Source organism: Eutrigla gurnardus (assembly GCF_963514095.1).
Source record: "Eutrigla gurnardus genome assembly, chromosome: 11".
Lineage (NCBI taxonomy): Eukaryota > Metazoa > Chordata > Actinopteri > Perciformes > Triglidae > Eutrigla > Eutrigla gurnardus.
Genome location: NC_139925.1, coordinates 9559626 through 9586396, shown reverse-complemented (window position 1 = coordinate 9586396; position 26771 = coordinate 9559626). Strand labels below are relative to the sequence as shown.

Below are 26771 nucleotides of genomic sequence, written 5' to 3'. Positions count from 1 at the left end.
CCATCAAGATGTCCAGGGTGTGAACCTAGCCAGATCCAGGCTGCAGGCTATTACCGAAACATACAACCCAAACAAAGAACGGCCCCGTTTAGCACCGATTATCAGCTGACAAAAGCTTTTGTATTTAATGTTAATTGAGGCTTCAATCAAATGTCAGCAGCTCTTAATTGTATTCATGCAACGGCTAAAAATAGTGTCAGTCTGAAAATGTCAGTGATCAAAAAGCAGAAAAATGGCCGGACGGAGGGAAGGAGGGAAGGAGGAACACGCTGGCAGACAAAGAGAGCGAGAGAGGTCAAACACACTGGAAGAAAGATGAGTTAAACAGCAGACTTGCTGCACCATTGCCCCCTGGGTAAGGCTCCAGATCCGCAGGCTGTCACGCTGATTGGATCCATCATTAAGATGGAGACCCTGGAGCCCTAAGACCTGCCCTGACCATGAAGTGACTGTCAGAAATATCATCAAGCAAGGCTGGAAATCTGGGGCTTTTTTGGCAGGTCAATAGGAGGATAAATCTACACCGACTGTCTGATTGACCTCACCTGCTTCCCTCACCTAAGTTTGTACGGTACTCCAAACCACTTCCTGCTCCAGAAAGTGCCTCCAAGACCACATTTCTCCATGACGACCCACGCATACACCGACTCACCAGGTGAAAACAATACCATGAGCCGATATTACGGCTGGTAAATATTATGAAAGAGCATGTTTGTGTGTTGCGTGGGACAACACAACATAATGATTTCCCCACCGATTTGGAATCGATGCGACGGGCTGTGCAGGCTGCACAAAGGCACACGGGAATGTTGGAGGGCAGATGTGTGATACTGACACTCCACTCTAGTATCTGGTACACGCACGCACACACACACACACACACACACACACACACACACACACACACACACACACACACACACACACACACACACATTTGTCTTTAACACTATTTATGTTGCAGGCAAAAAGGCACCAGCTGGCGAAACCCACTCAGCGCTCTATTCACTGGGAACATGTGACTGTGGAGGGTGGGAGAGGAGAAAGAGAGGGAGGAGCCACACTGAGGCACAGGTGGAAGCACTCAGCAGTGCTGGATGTGCAGTTAATATTTAAAACTAAAAACTAGCTAATGCAAAGTATTTGCAGATTCTTATTGACCAAGAAGTTAGCTGTCCAGACTCTCCCTCCCGCTAAACATCCTGCATGGAGCAGAGTGACGTGGGCAGCACAAGAGCCTTGTTTTTATTCTAATATTTTCTATTATTATCTTTTTTGCCCTTCTCTGTAAGCAAGGCTGACAGATATGAAGATATACATCTTACTATATAAAGTTCCATCTCACATTATTTTGTAAAATGGAAGATAATTTCCAGAATAATACAGAATATTAGAATAATGATAATACCATTTAAAAAAATCTGCATTATGATTAATTTTACTTTTGATACTTTTGGTACATTTTGCAAATAATACTTCTGTACTTTGACTTCAGTAGCATTTTTAAATTAAGGGCTTTTACTTTTTTAGGCAATGCTCTTCTACTTTTTCTGAGGTGGATCTGAGTACTTCTTCCACCACTGGAGATATCTAAGTAGACAGTAAAAGACAGAAATACTCACTATTCTGTTATTGGAAATAGTTGCCATCCATAAATATTAGACACAACCACAGCCAAGAGATGAATCAGCAAGGAGAGCAAATACTAATAAGCAACTCAAATTCAAGAAAGCATCTATACATTTAGGAGAAATATGCTGATTGATTTGAAATGAGATGGTAAAAAAATATTAATTAAGCACAGCAGCGTAGCCACTGACTGTCTAGCAGCGCTGAGACCAAACACCAGAGCATAGCTCTGTGACGCTGCTGCCACCTGCAGGCAAAAACCTGCAGAGCAACAACTCCAGGAGCCCTGCCCTGGGGGCAAACAGATGGATGGACACACACACACGCACACACACACACGCACACACACGCACACACACGCACACACACACACACACACACACACACACACACACACACACACACACACACACACTTCTAACATTAACAAAGACCAGACAGGAAGAAGAAATATTAATGAAGCTGAAACACTAAGTAACTAATGATGCATGGCTCTTCCAGCTGGGAATTAAAAAATCACTATAGCACACTCCCATTTGAATACTAATGAATATTCATTTAAAGCTGTTCTAAAGATAAGAAAATATGTATTGCAAAATAATTATTTGTGTATGTGTGTGAGCAAATATGTGCATGTGTGTCTGTAAGCATCCATAACGGAGAGTACAGAAGTACAGGCCTTATATGGTCTACATCCCGGGTCTGACTACTGCACATCTTTAAGTGTACTACCCATCTGCTGACAACCCCACATCCTCTTAGCTTATCAATAAAATCATCATCAACATTTAAAACAGAGAAACACAAATTCTAATCAGCACTGGTATCTACTAGTTTGGTCTTAGAACCACTTTCCTCTGATTTGACAACCATTACACAGAACTTACAATATTTAAAATATACGCATATTTTGGATGATAAGGGGGGGGGGGGGGGGGGGGGGCTAGATGGTAACTGGTACTTGTATTAAAAGTGAGTGGTGCTCGCTGTTGTGTCCATTTACTTTAGAATAGTCGGTTGTACTAAACAGCATAGACCAGTAGAGGGCAGATACAGACCAGTAAAACCACAGCTACTGAAAAACAAGCCCTGAAACGAAACCAAACTCACTTCATAGTCGGAAATAAACCGTTTTCCTTCCTACATTTCATTTAACAACGCCCTGCTGGCAAACTAGATGCATAAGAAAGCGGTGATATACAGATTCAATTATACATTTTAATTCTATACATTATAGATTTCACCATTACCTCCACTCTGAATACGTTGTGGAAAGGTTGGCACACACTCCAAATTAATATTTAAGTATAAAACATTTCATAGCTTGGTAATAATTACAGACAAATCTTGGCAACTACTGGCCCGACTCTGGACCATGGTTTAATGTCCGGCACCAGTTTAACGCCTGTCTGCTCTTATATACAGTTAATTATCCCGCCTGCAGAAAGCATTGGAACAGTGTAATTGAACCGGTAAGAGAAGGTTGGGGGGTAAACAGAGAGGAATATACTGGTCTGCATCCGCCCACAATACGGTTACCTCAGATCTCAAGATCAGACTTCTGCTTTGCCCTTTGCTCTGGACATCGGTGTGATCTGTCAATCTGTATCACAGCTGAAAGGTCATGAGAGGTCGTGGTGTAGTGAGGGATTCGTGTAGCATACAGGAATATAGAAAGAGGAATCAGAAGTTAGAAAAGGAATGAATGGGAATCATTACAACAAAAAAAGGTGTTGAAATTAATTTTTGGCTTCGCTATTGTAAAATAGATACAAAGCAATAGATATTAGACTCAAGCCATGCCTCTCCTCCACTCTACATGAAAGCTACACACCGACTCTTCTCCTTTTCTCCGCTTTTATACCCTGTGGGAGCTCCTTACCCATTCCTTTTCAATAAACCCAGAGATGAAGCTACTCCTGTATGCTACGCAGGATGAAGAAGGCGAGGGGGGACAGACCCGAGGGAGACAAGACTGACAAATAAAGAGCGAGAGATAAGCAAGAGGAATGGATCACTGGGCCATGAGGTCTACAAATAACCCACGGGGGAGTTTTCACATTGTTGGGTTTTTTTGTGTGTATTTATCACCAGGCACCAGCGGAGTCATCCGAGCCTGACGTCGGAAGAGAAGCACCAAATCCCACACTGCTACCTGCTACCTCCTTGAAGGCATCAAGCATTGTGCGAGTGACAAACGGTTTCAGATATTCCTCAAAAGCCCGCCGTGTCGATGTGAACTCTTGCCATCACCTCGCCTTCGCTACATCCTGTTTTACATGCTATCATCCGACACAGGCGCTCTGTAATTCCTCTGAAGCCTCTCGCCGGCACACCCAACCGTTCTGCTGCTTTACCGCTGTTCTCCCTCCCCCCTCCTCCCCTCTCTCTCCCCCTGTCTGAAGGCAGGCAGCAGGTGTTTTGCGACTCTAAGATCAGAGAGCCTATGAGAGACGGAGTCCCTCTGAGCCTGGCTGCCTGTGTAGGAGGCGGAGAGAAAATCTATGCTTCCATTTTCAGAGTCTGTGTCTTTTTTTTTTCCCCCACTCTGCAACGGGAGCGAGAGAGCGCTTCTCCCGCCCCCGGACCACAACCGCACCAGTTCAATACCAGTGCTTGTGTCTAATCCGTGTCTTTTTATTAAGAGGCATGTGAGCTACTCGCTGCCGAGCTGAGGTGTCACTCGGGGGAGAGAGAGAGGCAGCGTGGGTGCACACATGCATCGACTAATACGGCAAATGAAGAGGACAAGTGGGGGGTGAGGGAGGGTGAGGCAAGAGAACCCAAGTAACCCAATTCCACAGCACCTGACCTCATATTTTCAATGATGCTGACTCAAACACTCTTTGTCTCTCCGTCTCAATGTCAGAACCTCATTATGTGTAGACGCCTTATTCACCGTCCTCTCTCACCTGCTCATCGCTTCTCTAAGGCGAGCCCAAACTGGCTGCAAGTGGTTATTAAACCGAATTTGACTAAATTCTCCCTTTGAACACAATTTACCTGTCCTCCTCTGACTTGTTCTATATTGGCTTTGTTTGTTATTTTAGCAATGTGTCTGATATGCAACCATAAAGCTTTCAAAGATATTAAATAGGAGCACAAAATGACCGGGAATGTGATATACAAGGGTTAAAAAGGGCATTTTTTCATTCACCTCCACTTTAAGTGGACATGCACCAACCATGCAGGGAACAGGCCTGAGCCCTCTTGGTAACAGGTTGGCTGCCCGGTCCTCCGTGCCACCTCGATGCCCATGTATTTAATTTGTGCGTTTCCTCTTCATTGCCAGCCTCCGTTACCCCCATGGCTTCTCGGGGGCCATTAACCAGAGGGCTCAGTCTGGTGTGTCTGATGAGGACAGCTGCTCGGTTTAAACGACCCATCTGTATCTAAATGATATAATCAGTCCTAATAGAACGGGGACAGATCAGTCCCATCGCTGTCAAACCATCGGAGGACAGGAGGTCACCTTCGCAAGGCCCAGTCCACCTGATTGGGAATCCACGGAGAGCCTCGGGCGAAGTCGTGCGACTGCATATTTGTCCATGGGACTCTGTGGTATCGACTATGCATGAAGAGTCGTTTGTCTTTCAACAACTCGACAGCAACCTTTTTGCTCAAGTTTTGTGCTGCAGTGCAGAAATTTGGAGGCTACCTGAGAAAATGAAGGGCTGCATGGGAATTATTGATGGGAAGGTATTTTGCGACCTCAGGGGTATAATCCATCAAAAAGGTGTCGGTGCAAAGGTTCTGCAGGGCATACAGGAGGAACATGCTGAAAGTGAGTCTACTGCCCCGGAGCTCACATCAGAGGCTTCAAATGTACAGACAGTATATTCTCAAGTAGAAGTACAGATACTTGTGTTCAAAAAGACTCAGGTACAAGTAGAAGTACAGATACTTGTGTTCAAAACGACTCTGGTACAAGTAGAAGTACAGATACTTGTGTTCAAAACGACTCTGTTACAAGTAGAAGTACAGATACTTGTGTTCAAAACGACTCTGGTACAAGTAGAAGTACAGATACTTGTGTTCAAAAAGACTCTCGGAAAAGTAGAAGTACAGATACTTGTCTTCAAAAAGACTCAAGTAGAAGTACAGATACTTGTGTTAAAAAATACTCTGGTACAAGTAGAAGTACAGATACTTGTGTTCAAAAAGACTCTGGTACAAGTAGAAGTACAGATACTTGTGTTCAAAAAGTCTCAGGTACAAGTAGAAGTACAGATACTTGTGTTCAAAAAGACTCTCGGAAAAGTAGAAGTACAAATACTTGTGTTCAAAAAGACTCTGGTACAAGTAGAAGTACAGATACTTGTGTTCAAAAAGACTCTGGTACAAGTAGAAGTACAGATACTTGTGTTCAAAAAGACTCTGGTAAAAGTAGAAGTACAGATACTTGTGCTCAAAAAGACTCTCGGAAAAGTAGAAGTACAGATACTTGTTTTCAAAAAGACTCAACTAGAAGTACAGATACTTGTGTTCAAAAAGACTCTGGTACAAGTAGTACTGATTCAACTTCTTTACTCAAGTAAAAGTGAAAGGTACAGGCTAAAAATATTACTTTGAATTACAATCTACTGCTGGTTTTTACCATATAACAAATCCGACTAATTTCTAAACAGCGTCTTCATTTGCACTCATGGAACATGTTTCATGAGCCCAGATATGATCTTCACTGAGAGCAGCTTTGATCATGACAAGGGCAGTACTCTATAATCACCGACTTGTAACGTAATCCCTCACTCCTCTTGACACCATGTCGCTCTCTTAAGGAGCTCTCTCAGTCTTCCTCTCCAGCAGGGCCACCGCTGAACTCTCCACCTCCCTCTCCACTCACTCTCCAGAGCTCACTGCCCGCTCTTACCTCCTTAAGTGCTTCCACCCGTGCCAGTTTCTGCTGAGTGTGTGTGTGTGTGTGTGTGTGTGTGTGAGGGAGGGGATGCAGGAGACACCGTCTAATGACGCTTAGTGTGGTATCACGGGGAGTTGAGCAATGGAAAATAGTTTGTCTGTGTTTCTGTTTCAGGAGGAGGCCAGGGTAAACCGGGGTGAACCGTATCCCTACTATAACAACACGTGATGAAAGAGCAGACGCTCGGCAGACTCCCCGGCATTTAGACAGACCTGACAGCGTAAACACAAACGCACACTACGCAGACAAACATCTCTCAGAGAATAAAAAAAACAAAACATGTTGGAGTTGCATCAATTATGGGACGCTCAACTCGTTGCCTGTAAGTTTTCTGCGAACAAGAGGCTCGTCTTTCCTCCACTGTAAACACAACCGTTACGTAAGACAGTGTGTGTGTGTGTAGGGGAGAGAGTGCTAATATGAGCACTTATCTACACTATGCGTTCTTGCATGCGTGTTTGGTAAATGAAGAGTAACTCCATAGAAACGAGCCCGACTTGGCTGAATTCACACAATCACCCAAAGGCTCATGGGAAATCAGTGGGCGGACAGGTATGGATCGCTGACAGGATGAGGAGGAGGGCTGCTGCGTTGGACGGGGTTCGCTCTCTAACACACTTTAACGCTCTCGTTGCCTCCACGTCTCTCTCAGGGATTCTGTGCGGTGGTTAACTTGTTGTTCCATGTAAACACATCACATTCACAAAAGTTACTTTTTTTTTTAACTCAGTTCTCTCGTCTGTTAAACCCAAAAATGAATAAATCCTACATGTTATCTACACCTCATTACTCACACTGGCTCCACGCTGGCGACAGGCCAAATGATCAGCCAGCATCACGTAAACACAAGCAGCGACTTCGTCTACATTATCTCACTGCTGATGGATGGAGCTTTAAGAAAAACAGAAAAATGGCATGCTTAATTCCAAAAACACAAAGAAAAGGAAGCGCAGCTCTCGTTGCTTTCATCAGTCGCTGTGACAGGTTTGTGTATTTGATGCGTCGCAGAGACAACGGAACAAACAAACATAAAACAACTCCAGAAAGGTCCCGTCGAGCCGCGCAGGAGGTCATGAAACGATGTGTGTTTGTATGTGTCTGTATGTTTTATTCAAACATAAAAATGACACCATACTTCTCACCTTTTTGTTTTTTTTTATCCCCCCCCAGCTATAGTGGGTAATGGAAATACACACTCTGAGTCTGTTTGTGCAAATTAGCGATTGAAACCATAAACTCTTATTTACAATTTTTTCCTGAAATCAAGTGAGAATTAGGGTCATTTTTCATAGACTTCAATGCAATCAGACTTCATTTTGCGTCGCCTCCTGATGGCCAGCAGAGAGAATGCAGGTTTAAGTTTCATTATAACCGCTTTGTACTTCCTTTAAAATTGTCAGGCCTAAAAATGATGTTTGTCAGATCTCTATTAAAGCTGACAGATGCTGCTAATTGGTTTTCTAACTAATATGACACGCCAGTGACTAACTGTGATTTACAGTCTCAATCACTGCAGAATAAATGCTGCAGGGGATCATATGATGAGTTGTGCATGCAAGGAATATAGGTGATAATTACAATTGCACCCTCATTGAAAAAAAAACAATATAACAATTTAGCAAATGAGTGCCTTTGACATGCTAATTAAAATCCAAACATTGAGCTGAGATTGTTGGAATGAATTTAATTTGATGATTGGACCCTGCAGGCACATGTTTTACAATATATTGTGTTATTTATTCAGCTATATTCTCTTTTTGTGTCAACACTGTCTTCTACTTCCTTTCTTCATGACTCTTCCCCTGTTTTCCTTTGAAATATGAACCATAAGCTCCTCTCTCCTGCTGCTCGCCCTCCTCTTATTCTGCACGGGTGACCGAAGAGAGGAAGCAGCATGAGGTGAGACATGCAGGGCAGAGGCAAAAGAAACTCAAGGCTTCCCAACTTTATCTATTATATATAGAGTGGCTGATATTAAAATGCAGCCGTGCTTCCCCTTGTTCCCAATTCACCAAGTCTCCCTGCTTCACTGTGAAGCCGTCCTCTTCACAGCCATTTCCATTCCAAAACTCTTAAAAAAGTAACTTTTCCCTGTGAAAAGCTGAATTTGAACACCAAAGCTTTAAAAAAAATAAAAAAGATGCTTTGGGGTTTTCCATCTCTTATGCTCATTTATCCATCCCTCACTTATCGATGCATCTCTGCCAACCAATTTGGTTTAATACACCCACTATCTCTGCCTCAATCACTTCTCTCCCGTCTGTTTCCTTTCACCTTAAATCTCTTAACGCGGTTTGGAGGGACGGCCGAGGGAAGAGGACGACGAAGAGGAAAGAGTGGGGAGAAAAACATGGAAAAGCAGTTTAGAGAAAGAGACAGGGGCGTCTCGTTTGGAGTAGGCACAGAATAAAACAGACAGGCATTCACAAAGAGCCTCGGAGGTGAATTACATGCAGAAATGTGAGCAGTCGCTTGCTTTGCCTCTTCCAGTCTGACAAACAAATACAAACACGCCGTCGGTTTCTCTCGACAGAAAAGGTCGTCTCAAGGACACTTCAGCCTGATTCTTTCATGCACAAAGAGTGGAAACGCACACACACACACACACACCCTCAGAGGTTTCATATCATGGTTGATTTAACCAACCTCTGTATAGACAGACAGATAGAGAACAGTAGTCTATGTTTGCGTACTGGCACATCGCCTCACGGAGGAACACAATAGTCTGACAGCCTCCAAACAAGGATGGATAAGAAGAGCTGTCGCTGCAGGAACAACTGCTCTCTCTTTCTCTCTGTAGTGCTGAGATGACATGTTTACTGAACGGGATGGCCAAGGACAGACGACCACAGCACTTCATGATATTGGACTCCAGTATTATATCAACCCAGGTACAGACATTCATGGTTCTTACATGATGCATCCTACTGACGTCAGTGATTAGTTCATTCCAGGAACGCACACGAGCCAATACACTCAAATCTCAAAGCAAACGGGCACACACATGCAGACATACAACACTGCCTGGCTTTAAAAAAATGAGTGGGCCAATGACAGCAAAGAGACTCTCGAGGAACGAGGAGAGAATCCAGCACAGAGGGAATAAGAGTCATACACGCACACAACCAGCAAGGCATGGTTTGTCTCTGCTCAACGCTGCCTATTGAAGATGTAATGAAGTCTCTCTTTATATATAGATGCATATAATAGTCTAAAGAGGTTATATTAAGTTGAAGTAATGGCAATACAGAAAATGTGAAAGACGTAGACTATAATAAAAGAAAGCACTTTGTATGCAGCGTGGAGGTATGTGGTTCTCCCTTTAGGTGTCACAAAGATAATAATTTAAAAGTTGGGAAAGAAGTGTGTGACATTTGAGCACAAAGGCCATTCTGCTGTACTTTGTGTGCGAGTTTCTCAGACTTCGCCTTCGACTTGCTACTCTGGAGATGAACTTCACAGAAGTAATGTAGAGCGGCTTCTTGTACCCCAACTGTACAGCAAAGCCTGGTGTCGTGTAGGAGGATCTGGGAGGGAGTAGTCTCTGCATGTGACAAAGGACGCCTGCTGTGTCTATTTATGTGCACGCATGTACAGTAGGCGTTCTCGGAGCTGCTCGTTGATAGGGATTCACCGATCTATTCAGTTCGACTCTATATGCATATACTGATTATAAATGGAAGGAGGAGTGGTGACTCGGATCAATGTCTCCATGTACGTTCTTTTTGAAGAGATATGAGGAAAATAAAGGTTTGTGCATTTGATGAAACCAGTGTGTATCCTGATAAAGAAAGAGCCTGAGCTCTGCAACAGCTCAGCAGGTGTTCACTAACAAAGCTGCAGCCTCCTTCCTCGAGGGCTCCAAGCAGGTACAGCTCTTACTGCTCTGTGGGTTTTTCCGTCAGATGAGGTCTGCTGTTCAGACGGGCATTAAGGACATGACGAAGTGGGTCCTCCAACCTGAAAGCTATCAACACCCGGGCGACTGTGTGCCAAGCGTGTAACTATATATATAACGTCTGTGTTTGTTGTGGATGCAGACTGAGGCGCCGCCGTCCCGTTGTTGTTTACGTTGCCCCCTCACTCATCACACAAGGTTAATTGCGGAGATGACCTTTATCCAAGCAAACACCTCGGAGACGTTACGAGCCCGGCAACCCCGTCAGTATGGAGGGGAAATAAACACACACACACACACACACACACAGCTGTTGTGCGTTTGCTCAGAGAGCTGACAACATCCTAATCTCAGAGTTTGTTACGGAGCCATGAAATAGCAGAATAGATTCAATTAGATTGTGTGATGCGTCGGCCAGTCAAAGTATTAAACAAAGCTGGATGTTTGCCAGCTGTTGGATTCTTGCCGCTCGTTGTTTCGATGAATCTCTTGATACGAGACTGAATAAAGAATGTGAACCTATTTTCATGTAAAAGAAATAACCTGAATAGTAGAAAACAAAAAGACAGTCTGAACACACACACACACCTTAAAATGAAACCGTTACATCAAACTGAGACACTTCCAACCATTTGACCGTGCATTCAACAAACACAGCACAACACAGTCTCCCACCTGTGGCAACGCTGTTAGACAGAGGGAATGAATTCTGTTTATTAAACACAGGCTCCGGTGGATTGCAACCGCTGCCTCTGGTGTTTGGGCTAATTTGAAAGCGACGTGCAGGGAAGCATAAACAAAGGCACTACTGTCAGCTACAACAACACTATGTGGCAAGACCTCAAATGTATTAGAAAAGGTCATAGTACAGAGAAAGTGATGAGAAACTGTCAGAGGTTTGTGCAGGCTTAATTAGCAGGGTCCGGGCAAGCGTGTCTGGAAAAAATCTTGAGAGACAGTCCAATTACTAACTCCAGTTGAGGCAAAAAGTTGGGCTTTGTTGTTTTTTTTTCTTTAACACAATCTGTTCCATCCTGCTGAACACAATAAAGCTTAACATTAAATTTGCATTTAGTATTTTTTCTTGTCTATAGGAGACAGTAAAAAAAAAAAGAAAGAAAAAAAGCTAATGGACAAAAAGCTCTGAATGAAAAAAAACCCTTAACCTTTCTGAAAAACAGAAACCAATCAAAAGCCAGCAGACGCACTGTGAACACTAAAAACTGAAATTAAAAAGACAATACTAAATAGAGTCAAACTAATCGTATTCAAAACTATATACTATTTTACAGCCCACAACTTTTCGTTCACTCACCGACCTCTTCAATTTTGTCGACTCAGCAGCAGATTTCAGCGAAGAATACTCTTAAATATCACCATATGTTACTGCTCAACACCAAACAGCAGACTAGCGACTAATTTACCAGCGAGATATTTTTCTCAGTAATGGATGGAGAACAAAACGTAGCTTAAAAAAGACTGAACATTGGCGTTTCATTTGCCTCCGATGAATGATACTTATATCAACTTTATAAGGGGATAATATTCTGGCAGATTATGCAATAGTGACGGACAATAATTATGTGATCGGCATCAGCTGACAACCTAACTAACACTCAATCACTCATTAACACTGCTGTGCTGAAGTTTTCATGCAACGGGTCTCAATAAGGGGAACAGTCAGACATCCTCTAGAGAGCACCAGACCGTGTTGAATCTCAAGGAAGGTGGGGAGGTTTTATGTTTGCGTTGCACATAGTGGTGCTCCAGCATGCTTTGTCTTTGATGTACAGAGTCCACATCAAGATCCACAGATGGCTGCTTCACCACCTGAAAATCAATGTGATGCTTTTCATTTTTTGTTATTTTCTTCATAAATTGTAAACAACAAATGATGCCAATTTAAGCCCCCTTTTCTGGGATTCCAGTACGGAGATAAACGGTAATAAAGATTCATCAGAAAGGTCAAAGTGTGACCCGCATTCTTTTTTTTAGGAATACATTTGTGACTGTGAAAGCAAATGACGAATTAGCATGACTTAAATTTGATGGGGAGCATGAACAAGGCAACATATCCTCTGCAGTGGTTACGATCCAAATGATTTAAGTACCCAAATTAAATCCATAATTCTTTGCCAGAATCATCTCCGTGATTGGCTTGAACCTTTGGCCTCGCTGGCAGGTTTGCTCCTCGTGGCTGCCAGAGTCGTCTCCATTCCACCTTCTCAGCGCTCATGTCGAAGTCCTCATTAGTAGAGAAGTAAGTAAAGATAATTGGCTCATATACACAGAGGGCAACCCTCAGGCATTTAAAGTAGGCCTATCGCACACACAAACACACATCCATAGTGGAAGATACACACACGCTGTACAGGTGGTTCATTAAGGTGCTTAAGTGAGTGAGGAGAATGGGGGGATGGAGAGTGGCTGTAGTCATTAACAGCCACAGGCAGGTGGCGTGACAGAGAAGAGAGCATCTAACAGTGTAAAAGGGGAAATAAAGTTCCTCCATTTCCTCTTCAATATTATTCTTCTGCCTCTGAGGTCCACACAACTCGCAGGGCATGACATTCGGATAAGCTCCACAAGTGTGTGCGGTGTTTGTGTGTCTTTGTGTGATGTAATTGTTTGCGAGTGTGTGTGAAGCGCGCCAAATCATCGTCCCCCTTTCTATTCCGGCGTGGGGTGCGGCGAGGGAAGGAGAGACCCCTCGATCCCCGATCCCAACTACAGCTGGCAGAGGCCGATAAGACAAACAGGCTCCCCTTCACCGGGACGCAGCTGAATAGAAGCCGGGGAGAAGATGAGTGGAGGGGGGGGGGGAGGAGGGCGGAGGCAGGCGTGTGTTTGAAATTTCATATTGGGCCATTAACCGGTTCCATTACCTAGCCTTATTTTCCCATCTGTCCATAACTTTCTCAAAGTGCTGTACTCAAAATGCCAAACCGACGTCAGACGCCCGCACACAAACAGCGACGCATAGAAGAGAAAAATCTTTATTTGTAAGTATCACTACTCACGTATCGCTCACACCCAAATGGAGTCGATAAGGAGAACGGGTCTATTATGTGCTGATCAGCGCACCAAAAGGAAAAACAGTTTTGGGGGGGGGCTGCAAAAAAGGTGGGAAGAAACAACGCAGAAAGTTCATTTGAAGTTCAGCTTGGCAGCGTGACAACAAGATCCACCAAAGTGAATTCTATCGCTCGCTTCATTCGTTTTCCGCACAATGTCCTCTCGCCGGTGCCAGGCGGGTGTTAAAGCCCTGATGGACTTTGCATCGCCGTCAAACAACCCGTCCTATAAGGTGTTTTCGGGATGATAAAGGTGATCTCTCCGGCTGAGTAGAGACATGGAAATGATGCTGGAGATGCCCTTAAAAGATGTACCTCCAAAATGAGCTCTGTTTAAGTATTTGCGAGCTTATTGATGTATCTCTGACTGCACTAGAGCGGATCGCTTTCCATTCATAAACACAATTTGCAAGCGCTGCCAGTTTAGCGAGTGGAAACCTACACTTTGACACTGTGACACAGCATCTGTCTCCTCGTGACAGAACACAGCCCTTCTGAGGGCGAGGGGCTGATAAAAGGAGCAGAATAGAGGCGAGGGGATTATTGTCATAGCTTTCCCCGTCATCGCTGCCACGACGCAGGCGGTATTCAGCAGGGATATTAGAGGGAGAGGGGAGAGAGGGCGGAGGATTTCCTACTCAGCCGAGACGGCCTGAACTCCGACTAACAAATGAGAGACAAAAAGGTGTCATCAGCATTACAGAGGACCCTCAAAGACTTAAGAAGCCTCATCTTGGTTTTTGTGCCAAGAGAACGCACTGACCAGCCTCCCTCTATTCCTCTCTGTCTTTATTCAATCGTACACACACACACACACACACACACACACACACACACACACACACACACACACACACACACACACACACACACACACACACACACACACACACACACACACACACACACACACACACACACACACACACACACAGAAAGAGCAGCTGCCAAAACCTGTCATCGATTTCCTGCTTCATGCGCACACACACCCACACACTTGAAGTGCCAATGTACGAGATCCTGTCTTTCACTGCTGAGGTGCTTTTGCACTTTCCAAAGACTGCTTCAACACAATGCCCAATTTTCTTTTCTTTTTTTTTTTTACTTGGTCACCCATGGCGACTGCTCACATTATTTTTTTCTTGAATTGGTTCAGAAAAATCTACTGATGCTGCAACACATGTGGCACACGTTTTTTTTCTGAGAGATGCCAGGAAAATGGATGTTTCATCCATATGAATGTTTCATCCATACATAATAGCGGGGAATAATGAAACACCAATTCTAAAAATGTACGACAACACAATAGTGAGGGCAAACTTATTTATATGTGGTTACTGCTCAGAGGGATCTGCTCTCCTTATTTCAAAGTTGGTTAGAAAAAAAAAAAAAAAACACAAAGCAGCAATCATTGTTTGTTAGAGCAGAGCGGCAACACGCTCCTTATTGTTGCCTTCTATCTTTAGCCCGCCAGTCTAACTCAAAGCTAAGTGAAGAGCAGTGCTCAGGATGGTTTAAGGAGCTGATAAAAACAGAGACGGAGGGACCAACTCATCTCCGCTGCTGTAAAACAGCAAAGTAGGAGAAGCAGACTCTCGAAGGAACAACACACACCTGTCTGCTCGTCTCCATCTCTGTTGAAGACACTCCTCCATCACTGAATCCCTAAAAGAACAAAGGAAGGCAGGGCAGGTTCCCCTCCGTTACAGATCTGCGTGTTTGAGACTTGAAGGCACATCTTTCACATGTGTGGTGACACATGAGACTGAAAGGGGCTGCACACGTCATTTGTTGTTCATATCTACTGTATGCTCGTCATAAAGATTTCATAGAAAAATATCCCTCCAAAAGGACCAAAGTGGTGGCACTAAGGTTACATCCAGCACTGAGAGAACCCTGTACTGTGTATCAGCAGCTGCCCAAGAACATCAATGATGGAGGTTCATAAGGACACTTTGTTGTCTCCACGTCCCCCAAATAAACCTCGGGAACAACGGACAATGTTCTCTGTTGGGTCAGACTAAGAAAAAACAGCTGACAATACTACCAATAAGATGTAAGTGGCCTGTACCAGGGTTTATCTCTCAGTAGTAAGCATATCAGCAGAGGTTGACATGCCAACACGCTCTCACTCCACTCAACTCGTCAAATACTGACACTTTGTCAGGCTTCAAACTATGATGCTCTCGGTACCGCTCCTGCATCAGTGTTGCACATGCAGAGTGTCTTTTCTCTTTACTCTCCACAGGAAGTTGGGTTAAGGCAAAGTTCTGTTTAAAAAGCCCCAAATCACAAATTTGCCTCAGAGGGCTCCATGGTAAAAAAAAAAAAAAAAATCCTTTTGAGAGGGGCAAAGAAAACCTCAGGGAGAGCAACTGAGGAGGGATGCCAAATAGTCAGTCCATGTGACAGAAAGTATACAAGTAATGAGAGCAGCAATAGCAACAGTAAAACTAGAAAATCATTACCACCAAAGAGCTCTTTAACAAGTCACATGACGAGCAACTTAAGTGAATCACGGGACTAATGACACTAACTACTCATGACAATAGTCACATGACTAACCACCGTCTTCTGGAGCCATTTTTTGCACTTTGTTTATCATTAAAAACTAATTTATGCAGAACGTTCATTAGAAACCCATGCAATGACCCTCCTTCCATCCGGGGTGAGACTGCATTGCTTCCGCACGCAAAATTAAAAAGGTGCTAAAAATATCTGCCGTGAGCGTTATGCTGACATAAAGCCTGACTAAGAGGCAGGCGAGCGGTGACAGAGGTTCTTTTCTAGTCGCTTGGAGGTGCCGACAGAGAGCAGCTGTGGTATTATAGTTCTGAATAAACAGATCAATGGGCATCAGTCTCACCTGTGTAAGTGTGTGTGTGTGTGTCTCACTTGACTGACAGCTGGAACCTCTCCTACCCACTAAATGGATGATGCATTAGTCCATAAAACTTTGATTGGGTTTCAGTGCCTGGAAAGCTTGTTAAATAATGAAATAGAAAGAGAAGATAGGAGACCAGATGAGAAACATCGCCTGCCAAGTTTGAAGTCGTTTCATTTTCGTCCCACGGTTGACCTACAGGGTCGTATCGGAGCGCATTACATTGCTGTTGCGTGTGTCTGTGTGGCCTGTGTTTCTGTCTGGCTGTTTGCCCTGATCACATTTAGTCGCACGCTGGATGTTTTTCTTCTGGAAGTCTTTTGATAGAAATGGGAGAAGTTCAGAGGGAAAAGGATCTAAGCCCAGGCGACTGCTTTCAGATATGTATCACTATCACAGAGAGGGGCGACTGTGAGGGCCTCTAGAGAGGACTTCTGTTGTCCTTTCCCTTTCTCCGTCTCTCATTTACACACACACACACTCACACACACACACATCCATGGATCTTTGATCTGCTCTACACTAAGCTCAAAAGATTTTTCCAGCATATGCCCAGAATTACAAATGAATACACACATTCAAAAGGGTCAAATTTAACAAGCCAATGTTGCTCAATGTGCCGCAATAATTCAGTCATTCACATCAAGGCGCTGCAGCGCCACAGGTCCCACTAAAGAACCACCTGATTGGAAGTACACGTGTGAGTATGTATCATGTAACCTTCATGATGTTATCCCGTGATTGGTTTCACAGTTTCCCCATATTGGCAGTCTTGACTATCAACAGACTGAAATGTTAAAAATTCATAACTTTGGAACCATAATACAGAGCGGCTTGTTGCATTAGAAATGATTAACCGTGGAAATCTCCCAGAAGGCCTGCGTACGTATAAAGCCACTTCATAGCACAATGCATGAAGGGTATTCTGACGTGCATTATTTAGTTTAAGTTGTTATTTTCCCTCAGGTTCTTTGCAGATGACATCTGACGGGCAGATGCTTTAACTTTACAACCTTAATCTGACGGCTGAGCTGAAGGACTATGAATAAATCTCCCTAAGTGATAAACAAACCCTACATATAGACACACACACACATACACATCATTTTCCATTACTGTATCCAATGCACTCACAACTTGCCCACCCAGGCACGAGAGCTGGGGCTGAAACTATTAACCCCACATCCACCTCAATCACTTTCCTCCTCCTCAGATGGGGAGAGAAAGGAGGAGAGGGTTAAGTTGGAGAAAACATCATTACTGATAATGCTTCTCATTCATAAAAGTGTGGCACGCAGAGGAGACTGGAAGTGAGAGACGAGGTGAGAGGAATCTACAATAGACCTCTGCCTCTCGCTTGTCAACCTCTAATGAGTCCCTAATGTCAGGATCTACTCAGGAATATCAACGAGACGGTACAGTATGTTCACAAACGCACAAAACAACCAGGAGGATTCCTGCTTACAGCCTGTCTGACCTCTAAAAGCAACTGCTGTCACCAAACTAGCACATCTTACACTTAAATACAGTAAGGTACAATGGCATGATGGATGTTGACATCCTTTCAAGTATATTGCTCCAATTACGGTAGATCCAAATGACTATTATTGATTCAACTATGAAGTGACAGGACAGGTTTCAACTCGTGAAAAGAGAAGATAATGCATTCTCGTTATATCTTCAACATTATTAATATGCCATAACTTCTCCAAAGGAATGTCGAGGATCTCATCATCACAGCTTTGACACACAGACACATCACACATGCACCCAGTCTTCAGTAAATAAGAATAAGAAAACAGTCCAGGCATATTAATGCACATAAAAGCAAAACTTTAATTAACTGCTTCAATCCCCCAAACCGTGCTCAACCTGCTCAGAGATTCAGGAGCACCATTAAACACCGTCCGCAACGTCTCCTTTGATGCCAGAATCCAGCGGAGCCTCTCTCCGTCATGGACGCGTGAGGAGGAAACAACAACAGGCCCATATTTCAGCGCATGAATTTGATGCTGGCCTCATTAATAACCGTTACACCTCTTAACGACTTTCTCCCTGTGTGCATCGGGACGTGCACGCCGCATCCCCTCCATTCACCGTCATTAGAGGCAAACATCTTGTGGAAAAGAGACGGCGACAGGAAACACGACCTTCAGGCAGATGCTGTGACTTTCTTCAAGCACTTTCCATTATGGCCCATGTAATATTATTTACATTGCTGGGAAATAAGCTGTGACAGTTGGATGTCATGGTCATGCTTGATTTTATACACATTTTCAGTCAGCTTTTGTCTTTTTCCTTTTCTATAAATACAAAAGTAGCTCATTGCCTCGGAGTTTAACCCATTGTGTGTTTTCATCTCCACCTGTCCACCTTAAGCTCCGCCAAAATGTTCTGAAATGCCAGGAAAAGATATAATTACCTGAAGCCGGTTGAGAACTGGGCTGCCTTTAGCTTTTAGCTTTTCTCCAGGGGGAGAGATAAAGACCACGCTGTCAGGGAGTCTGACAGCCCGGCCCCCAATGACAGCCCTGCATGGGGGGGGGGCGACGGGGGGGCAGCTGAAACTATGTCCTATACATGAATCCTTTGTACGATCAAGAGTAATTGAATTTTAACTGTGAATAATAACTGTGATATATGTCATGATTTGGTTTGTTTGTTTAAAGAGCCTGACACGTCATCATGATGATCAATAACTAAACCTGTTTCTTTCCTTCCTTCCTTCCTTCCTTCCTTCCTTCCTTCCTTCCTTCCTTCCTTCCTTCCTTCCCTCCCTTCCTTCCTTCCTTCACTCCCTCCTTCCTTCCTTCCTTCCCTCCCTCACTCCTTCCTTCCTTCCTTCCTTCCTTCCTTCCTTCCTTCCTTCCTTCCTTGCCTCCCTCCTTCCTTCCTTCCCTCCTTCCTTCCCTCCCTTACTCCCTCCTTCCTTCCCTCCTTCCCTCCCTTCCTTCCTTCCCTCCCTCCCTCCTTCCTTCCTTCCCTCCTTCCCTCCCTCACTCCCTCCTTCCTCCCTCCCTCCCTCCCTCCCTCCTTCCTTCCTTCCTTCCCTCCCTCCCTCCCTCACTCCCTCCTTCCTTCCCTCACTTTCTTCCTTCCTTCCTTCCTTCCCTCCTTCCTTCCTTCCTCCCTCCCTCCTTCCTTCCTTCCCTCCCTCCCTTCCGCTCTCCATAGACGACATTATGTCCGGATCTACGTCTGACGGTAATGTCAGCGGTTGTTGGGCAGCACCAGGTTGGTAACGATCCCACTGCTGTCACGACTGTCACTCCACCAATCAATCACGCCTGCCTTTGTGTGAGTTTCTCTGCGTGCGTGTGTGTGTGTGTGTGTGTGCAGTTGTTGATTAGTTGACTATTAACTCCTATGAAATCCTGGTGCCAGGCCGCGGTGCCTTGGGGGAGAAGCACTTATGGAACGTCAGGTTGCTGTGTGAGTAATCGGTTTACCAGTGCCAGAGGGAGATAGCATGGAGGGGGGGGGGGGGGGTTCAGCCTCACAGCCAACAAGTAAACACCCAGAGCGAGCAGTGTGCAATGGAGATGATTAAAGTAAATGGATTTTAGAATTCACAAGTATGTTGTCGGACTTCTGAAGTCTGTGTCTTCTCATGTGTGCAGTTCGGCGTGGGGCTGCCTGAGAGGAAGCACGGACCGGTTCAACAGTCGAGTCAGGACACGGCAACACGGCAACACAGCGACACAGCGACACAGCGACACGGCAACACAGCGACACAGAGACACGGCTCCCCGAAGCTCAGCGCAAAAAATCCCAGCTCAGCATTTCAACGTTTCTCACGATCCTCCTCTCATACAGCTGTAATACCTTGAACCATATCGAAGCCTCCACAATGCGATCGGTCCCGGTTCCTTCCACCATATTTAGCTGGTTGTGGATTTGGCTGACTTCAGCATCTCTCCTGGGGGACATGTAGACCAAGTTGTCAGGAAGTGTCCCCTCTGACAACCTGGCCCCAGGCCGACAGAGGAGCTGTGATAAAGGCAGACATTTTGGGGCTAGCTCCGCCTGTCAACGATCTAATGATGCCGACGAAAATATGCAGTCAATCACACTGAAGTTGTTGGTTTTTTTTAAGAAGCTAATAAGGAGCGTTCCCATCAACTGGTTTGGCACGAAGAGAGCCAGCTGCAGCGTTTCATCAGATGTCGTTGCTACAGGCGACGCAAGTTTAAATGGAACTGGCTCTTTGCACATGTGGAATTACTGAAAGAATGCTGAAAGGAATCTTCAGGATCTTGACGTTATTTCAATACACACGTTAGAATTGCACCATTTTATTGTCATTATATAAAAAATGTTCTTTTTTCCAAATGACAGACACGGCGTGAGAACCTCTGAATGAACTCATCTCTGAGAGAAAAGGGGAGAGAGGGATTCGGGAGTTTGTTTTAATTGGGCAAGTTTGTAATTGTTCTTTCATGTCGGCTAATATGGGTTTCAAGCCGTCAGTCGACGAAGACAAGCATTCGCACATGATGGGAATATCCTGATCACTCGTTTTAATTCAACATTCAGACATAATGTCAAATTTAATTTGGCAAAGACGTTTCCATTTAGCTCCTCGACTCTTTTTCAAAGAAGACACACATCAAGTGAGCATTAAAAACGTTTCCAATCGGATACTGAAAGATGTGCATAAATATGCATGAACAAATACACAGCTTTTGTCCGTTTGTGCCATCCCTAATTTTCTCACACACACACACACACACACACACACACACACACACACACACACACACACACACACACACACACACACACACACACACACACACACACACACACACACACACACACACACACACACACACACACACACACACACGAGGAAAGGGAATACTTTTGAAATAACAAGTAGGCAGCATCTCTTGTAAAAAGTCAATTCTTCACTCATGCACAACTTAAATGAGTAAAAGAGAAATTAGAGCGACGGCAGCACACACACACACACGCTTCTAGACATCCTTTCTATGGCGATCACGCCTGCCCTTCATACATCCTCCATACAAATGTTTACACACACACACACACACACACACACACACACACACAGTGATCCCCTATCTACAATCTGAGATGTAAGCCGATATCCTCTGATGGAAAATGACACACACACACACACATGCGTGCACACACACACACACACACACACACACACACACACACACACACACACACACACACACACACACACACGCACACAGTCAAAGTGCACAAAGAAAGGGGAACAGGGTTGTAAGCTACATTGTAAGTAACATTGTTAGGCTATCTGCTGGCCTCCTCTCTCCCCCATACTGATGAGGTTCTATCGGTCTAATGGACAGAAAATCATCCTCTAACGCCGATCAGATGTTGTGACAGCACAGCGTCCGTCACACTCGAGAGACATTTTCTGTCAGTCAATCAATCAGTCGCTTGTTGAGAAATACCTCGAACAAGGAAAGGGCATCAGACTGATGTCGAGGGAAAACAACTTATAGTACGTTTGTTATATATTGAATCAAATATTTCTCTCTGCTTCCCCGTGATTCTTTCACCCTCAGATGTGTACGTCAAGTTTTTTCCCCATCTCCCGTTGCTGTTCTCCACCCCTTCCCTTTCGCCTGGCAGGCATTTATAAATGATGTGTTTACCGAGCAGCGGAGATGGAGAAGGGTTGGGACGGTGCCATGGGAGAGGTGAGCAGGGCGTATTTTAATTAACCATCGCCCAGCCCTTCCGTAGATTCGGTCAAAGATTAAAACCCGCTACGATTGACTTTGGCTCCCAGCCCCATTAAGCTACTGGTCCCACTGTGGCCTGAAATGGTCAGAGGAGAGGCTGGAGAGGTCAAGGTTCGAGGAGGGACAAAGGGAAGGGCTGAAAAGTGGAGGCAGCGGTATGGGAGCGGAGAGCAAGGAAGGAGAGGCAGGATGAATCAGGGCATGGAAAATGAGACACTGAAGACACTCGGTTAGGCAGAAATATATATGATATTATTATGTAATCTGATTTGCGAGAGTGGAGACAGAGTGAGGGGGAGGAGTGCGATTGAGTTAGAGGAGAAGGCGAGAAGGCAGTGGCGACTGTCAGTTAAAATGTTTAGAAATGTTGGGGACAGAACGGAGAGGCAATTACATCCTGTGAACTCCTTTATTTGTTCATGCAAGCATCGACTTTACCTTTAGAGCTGCAAATGTGAATATCAGACAGAACTCCAGCTCCCATATCAATACAGGACTATAGATGAGTGCACATTAGCAGGATATGATTGGCGGCACAACACCGACTACTACTGCAAACTTACTTCCCTCCCTGCCTTCCTTTATCCCTTCCTTCCTCCCTACAATGATGTAACCAAAGTGACAGATGAGCCTCAGTGAAACCGCTCCGAGCATGCCTGCGCGTAGAAAATCCAGTCATTTCCACATCCGCAATCCTGGCACATCCAGGGAGGAGCCCGAGCCCCGGGAACCCAGAGAGGATTCCTGATGAGGCGACGTGTGTCACACATGTCACAGCACATCAGATGACACATCGAATCTATGCTTTTAATTAGTGCCAGTGGCCATTACGACTGTAGCTGCAGCAGAAAAGTGTCACGCAGAAAAGGTGACTGGAGCGTAAACTCACCCCCGACAGGCTCGGCTATGAAGGCATCCTCAGCCCTGGTGTCAGGTTGGACTAGCAGTTGTGAATGATTATTTTCAACATGGGAGGGGGGGGGGGTGCTCTGCATCAGTCAGTAGGTTGGCATGTGTCATATATCCTTCACCTCAACACCTCTAGCTTCTCTCTTGGCCAGCTTTGTTTTGTTGGCAAATGTATGGCCTGTGGTGGCTCCGAGTGTGTTAGAGAAATGAACTGTCCAGATCCATCAAAGGTTAAGCATCTGGCTGAGAGCTGAGCTGCTGTGTGAAACTGTCGAGGTCGTTCCACATACCAACAACAATTAAAACTGGCTCCTTTAAATAAATCCCTGATGACCTCTATCTAGTTTTCTCTCTTGGATCAGCAATTTGTCTTGTTTCCGGTATCGCCTGACAATAAAAATTCACAACGAATACATGCATTCGCCTACGATTGAGTGTGTGTGTGTGTGTGTTTAAGTGTTGGGAAGAGGGCGATCAGTTCACTACCACCACGTACCGTACATCCTCTAAAAACAAACACTATTCTCTATCCATTCTCCAACCGAGTGTGTCTTGATCATGTGTAAAAATGTACAAATAAACTTGAATCCCATGTTTTGAGTCCTTAACCATTTAAAAACATCAGTAGAAGAGATGATGCAGGCTATTAGCCCCAGCCAGAACAAAAAGGGGGGATGATTGGCAGCCTTTAGCCCTTAGACAATATCCTTGACTTGGAGCGAGGATAAGGAAGCGTGACGAGGTTGAGATAATAGCTGTGCGTGTGGAGAGAAGCCATTGTGTGTGTGTGTGTGTGTGTGTGTGTGAGAGAGTGTGTGTGTGTGTGTAGGTGATGGTGATGATTCCTCAAGTGTGGCGGTGTGAGGTGGAAGAGGAGATTACTGCACCACGCTTCTATAATTACCTCTCGTCTCCCTCGGCCGCTGCTCTTAAACACAACGCGGACCGCCGGGCGACCAAAACCCTCAGACACGTTCACGCCACACAGCGGGGCCACACTTCAGCACAATGGACTTCACACACACATGTGTGTGTGTGTGCGTGTGTGTGTGTGTGTGTGTAGGTGATGCAGGGCCACACTTCAGCACAATGGAGCCGGCTGAGAGGGAGTTATTTCTAGAGGGTTACGTTCCACTCAAATGGTGTTTGGAGACCACCCACACTACCTTTAAGCAACACAGGTCAGCTTTGCCTTCAGCTCTCTCTCTCTCATTCTCTCTCTCTAAGAAGGAAGAGTGACTCACCTGTAGCCGTCCTTCCCACACAAAAAACCCACTTAAGAATCCATCCTCACAAGTCATGCACCCACATCACACATCCTATGCTTCTCCATTTCAGTGGAGATTATGCAGCAGATCACCGGTTCCTCCTCTGCCACACTGTGCTGTTCACACACACGGGTCACTTTGCGGTCAGCCGTGTGTGCGATATGATGCTTTAGAGGCATCACATCTTCATTACGCCGCCTCTTATTGGTGTGAGAGGCAGCCTTAATAAGCATCCCAACCGTCGGGGCCTAAGTATGTTTTCAAGCTGACAGTGTCGTACAAAGAATAATTAACCACGCTTTTGAAAAAAACCATTAAAAATCTATGCCAGGAGTAAATTGCTTCGCCACACTGAATGACTTGGTCCCTCTCTCCCTCCCCACCCGCACTAAACCATTAAAAAAAGCAATATGACTTCATGTGGACAGCCAGACACGGGGGACCACTCCGACAAGCCGGGCCGACTAGAGGGGAGGAGATGAAAGAGGAAGGAATGAAGAGGAAATGACGATTCTTCAGAAGAGTCTTCGACTTCTAAATCTGCCATGATGCGTCTCACGCTCAGGTGTGTAGTGCACACTAATGTGCAAATGATTACAAAAGGTAAAGCCTAAAGGAGGGGGGGGGGGGGGGGGAGAGAGGACCGGCTGAACCTGAAGTGTCCTCTGCAAAGCTCGGTGTTTGTCCAGGCATGGCGGCCAGCAACACTGTGTGGGCCGGCTGACATGATTTACAATTCCCATATTGATTCAAAAGGCTGATGGATGTTTTTGAATTCAGCAGAACACATTCTCCTTCCTCTTTTCTTTTTTAAACTTCCAACAATGGACTGCAGGGTGAAAAAAGTAAAGCTGCTGCTTCTGGACTCACCCACACATGTTTACCCACACAGAGAAACCCAGCAGAAGATGCTGCATGGTTCCACTGAGGAACCTTGCAATCTTTTCTTCATTTAGGAACCATTCCATTTGTGTGTGTGAGGGTTCCTTAGATGCTAATGAGATTATTGTGTTCCAGTGGAGCCCCGAGGTGCACAGCTGTCTGCAGGCCCGAGATGTGTTCAGGCGTTTAACGGGAAAACGGGGCTCACATGAGCAGCGGAGAGCAGCGTTCGTGTGACCGTATGAGAGGCTGTGGTGGCGGGGGACACCTCGATGGAAGTACCGTACCAACAAAAACGAAAGTGCGCACAAATGTCGCTCAACTCGACCCAGACTTCGGAGGGTAAAGCCCACAGCGACGCGAGAGAAGAAGCTGCCGCACAATTTAGGCTTCAGATCGGCTTTAAACAGCAACAATAAGGTGGTCTCCCATAGCTGAGCCAGGACCAGCAACATAATCAAATTCAATTAAAAAAATAACATCACATGGCATGCAACAAGGACATTAAAAGATTCAACATGTATTTATCCAATTACTGTTTCCTCTTTATTTCATCCCCAATAAAATAGAAAATGCGTTGTTATTTCCCCCAATGAATGAGTGACATTTATAATAGAGATGCTCCTCTACTTTACATGAATAAAACGCTGACATGTCGTCACCCTGAGGCTGGAAAGTAAAGCAAACTTTAATAAACTGCCAATATTATATATACTATAATATAATAATAGGTTGTGACATGTGAAAGAGACCTGAAGTTAGGCTGTACATATTGAATCTTTTATTTCCTGCAGGCAAACACATCATCAACACCCAGCGGAGTCTCCGGTTCACTCACCCGTTAGCTGGTCGTAGGATCCGTCCAGCTCTCTGGAGTCCGACAGGCTTTGGTCCCGGTTCTTCGCCTTCATCTTCCCGTGTGCGCCGGAATGTGGAACTGTGGTGGGGGGGGAAACAGCGGAGACGGTGGCGAGTCTGTGCGCGGAGACAACAGCACGGTGGACGGCTACGAGTCTGCCGCCGTTAACAAGTCATAATTGATTTGCCATGGGTGAGAGAGAGAGGAGTGAGAGAGAGAGGGGGAGAGAGAGAGAGAGAGAGAGATGAGAGAAGAGAGATGAGAGAGAGAGAGAGAGATGAGAGAGAGAGATAGAGAGAGAGGAGAGAGAGGGAGAGAGACAGAGAGAGAGAGAGAGAGAGAGAGAGAGAGAGAGAGAGAGAGAGAGAGAAGAGAGAGAGAGGAGGGGGGCATGTAAGTTGTGTTTCCCCGTGTCCGTTCTGTGTGCGCTCTCGGCGTCCACCAGAGCGGAGTGACCGAGCGCGCTTCTGGTCGCCACTCTCGCATGGGCTGGCGCGCGCACGCACGCACACAGACGCACGCACAGAAATCACCTGAATCTGTCTTGCTTTGACACTTCTTAGAGATCACACAATATGACAGAGACATCCCCCCCAGTGGCTTCAAACAATATGGCAACACGAATCAGGGACGACTGGATAATGAATGAATGTTAAGAATAGTTACTGATGAACTCCAAACCGAGGACTTTAGTGACGGGTAA

At 45.1% G+C, this 26771-nt stretch overlaps 1 protein-coding gene across 2 annotated transcripts in view; it reads right to left on the bottom strand.

Annotated features, from left to right (window-relative positions):
* The window catches only part of LOC311020511 (A-type potassium channel modulatory protein KCNIP2-like), a 71486-nt gene extending 45282 nt beyond the window's left edge, over positions 1–26204 (bottom strand). The window contains exon 1 of one of the 2 annotated variants that reach the window (XM_084020573.1): positions 26048–26204. In XM_084020573.1, the coding sequence (XP_083876699.1) occupies positions 26048–26120 (73 nt within the window). In that variant the 5' untranslated portion in view covers positions 26121–26204. The remainder of the gene's footprint in view (positions 1–26047) is intronic. The other variant, XM_084020578.1, reaches the window with a different exon arrangement.
* Positions 26205–26771: the final 567 nt, after the last annotated feature.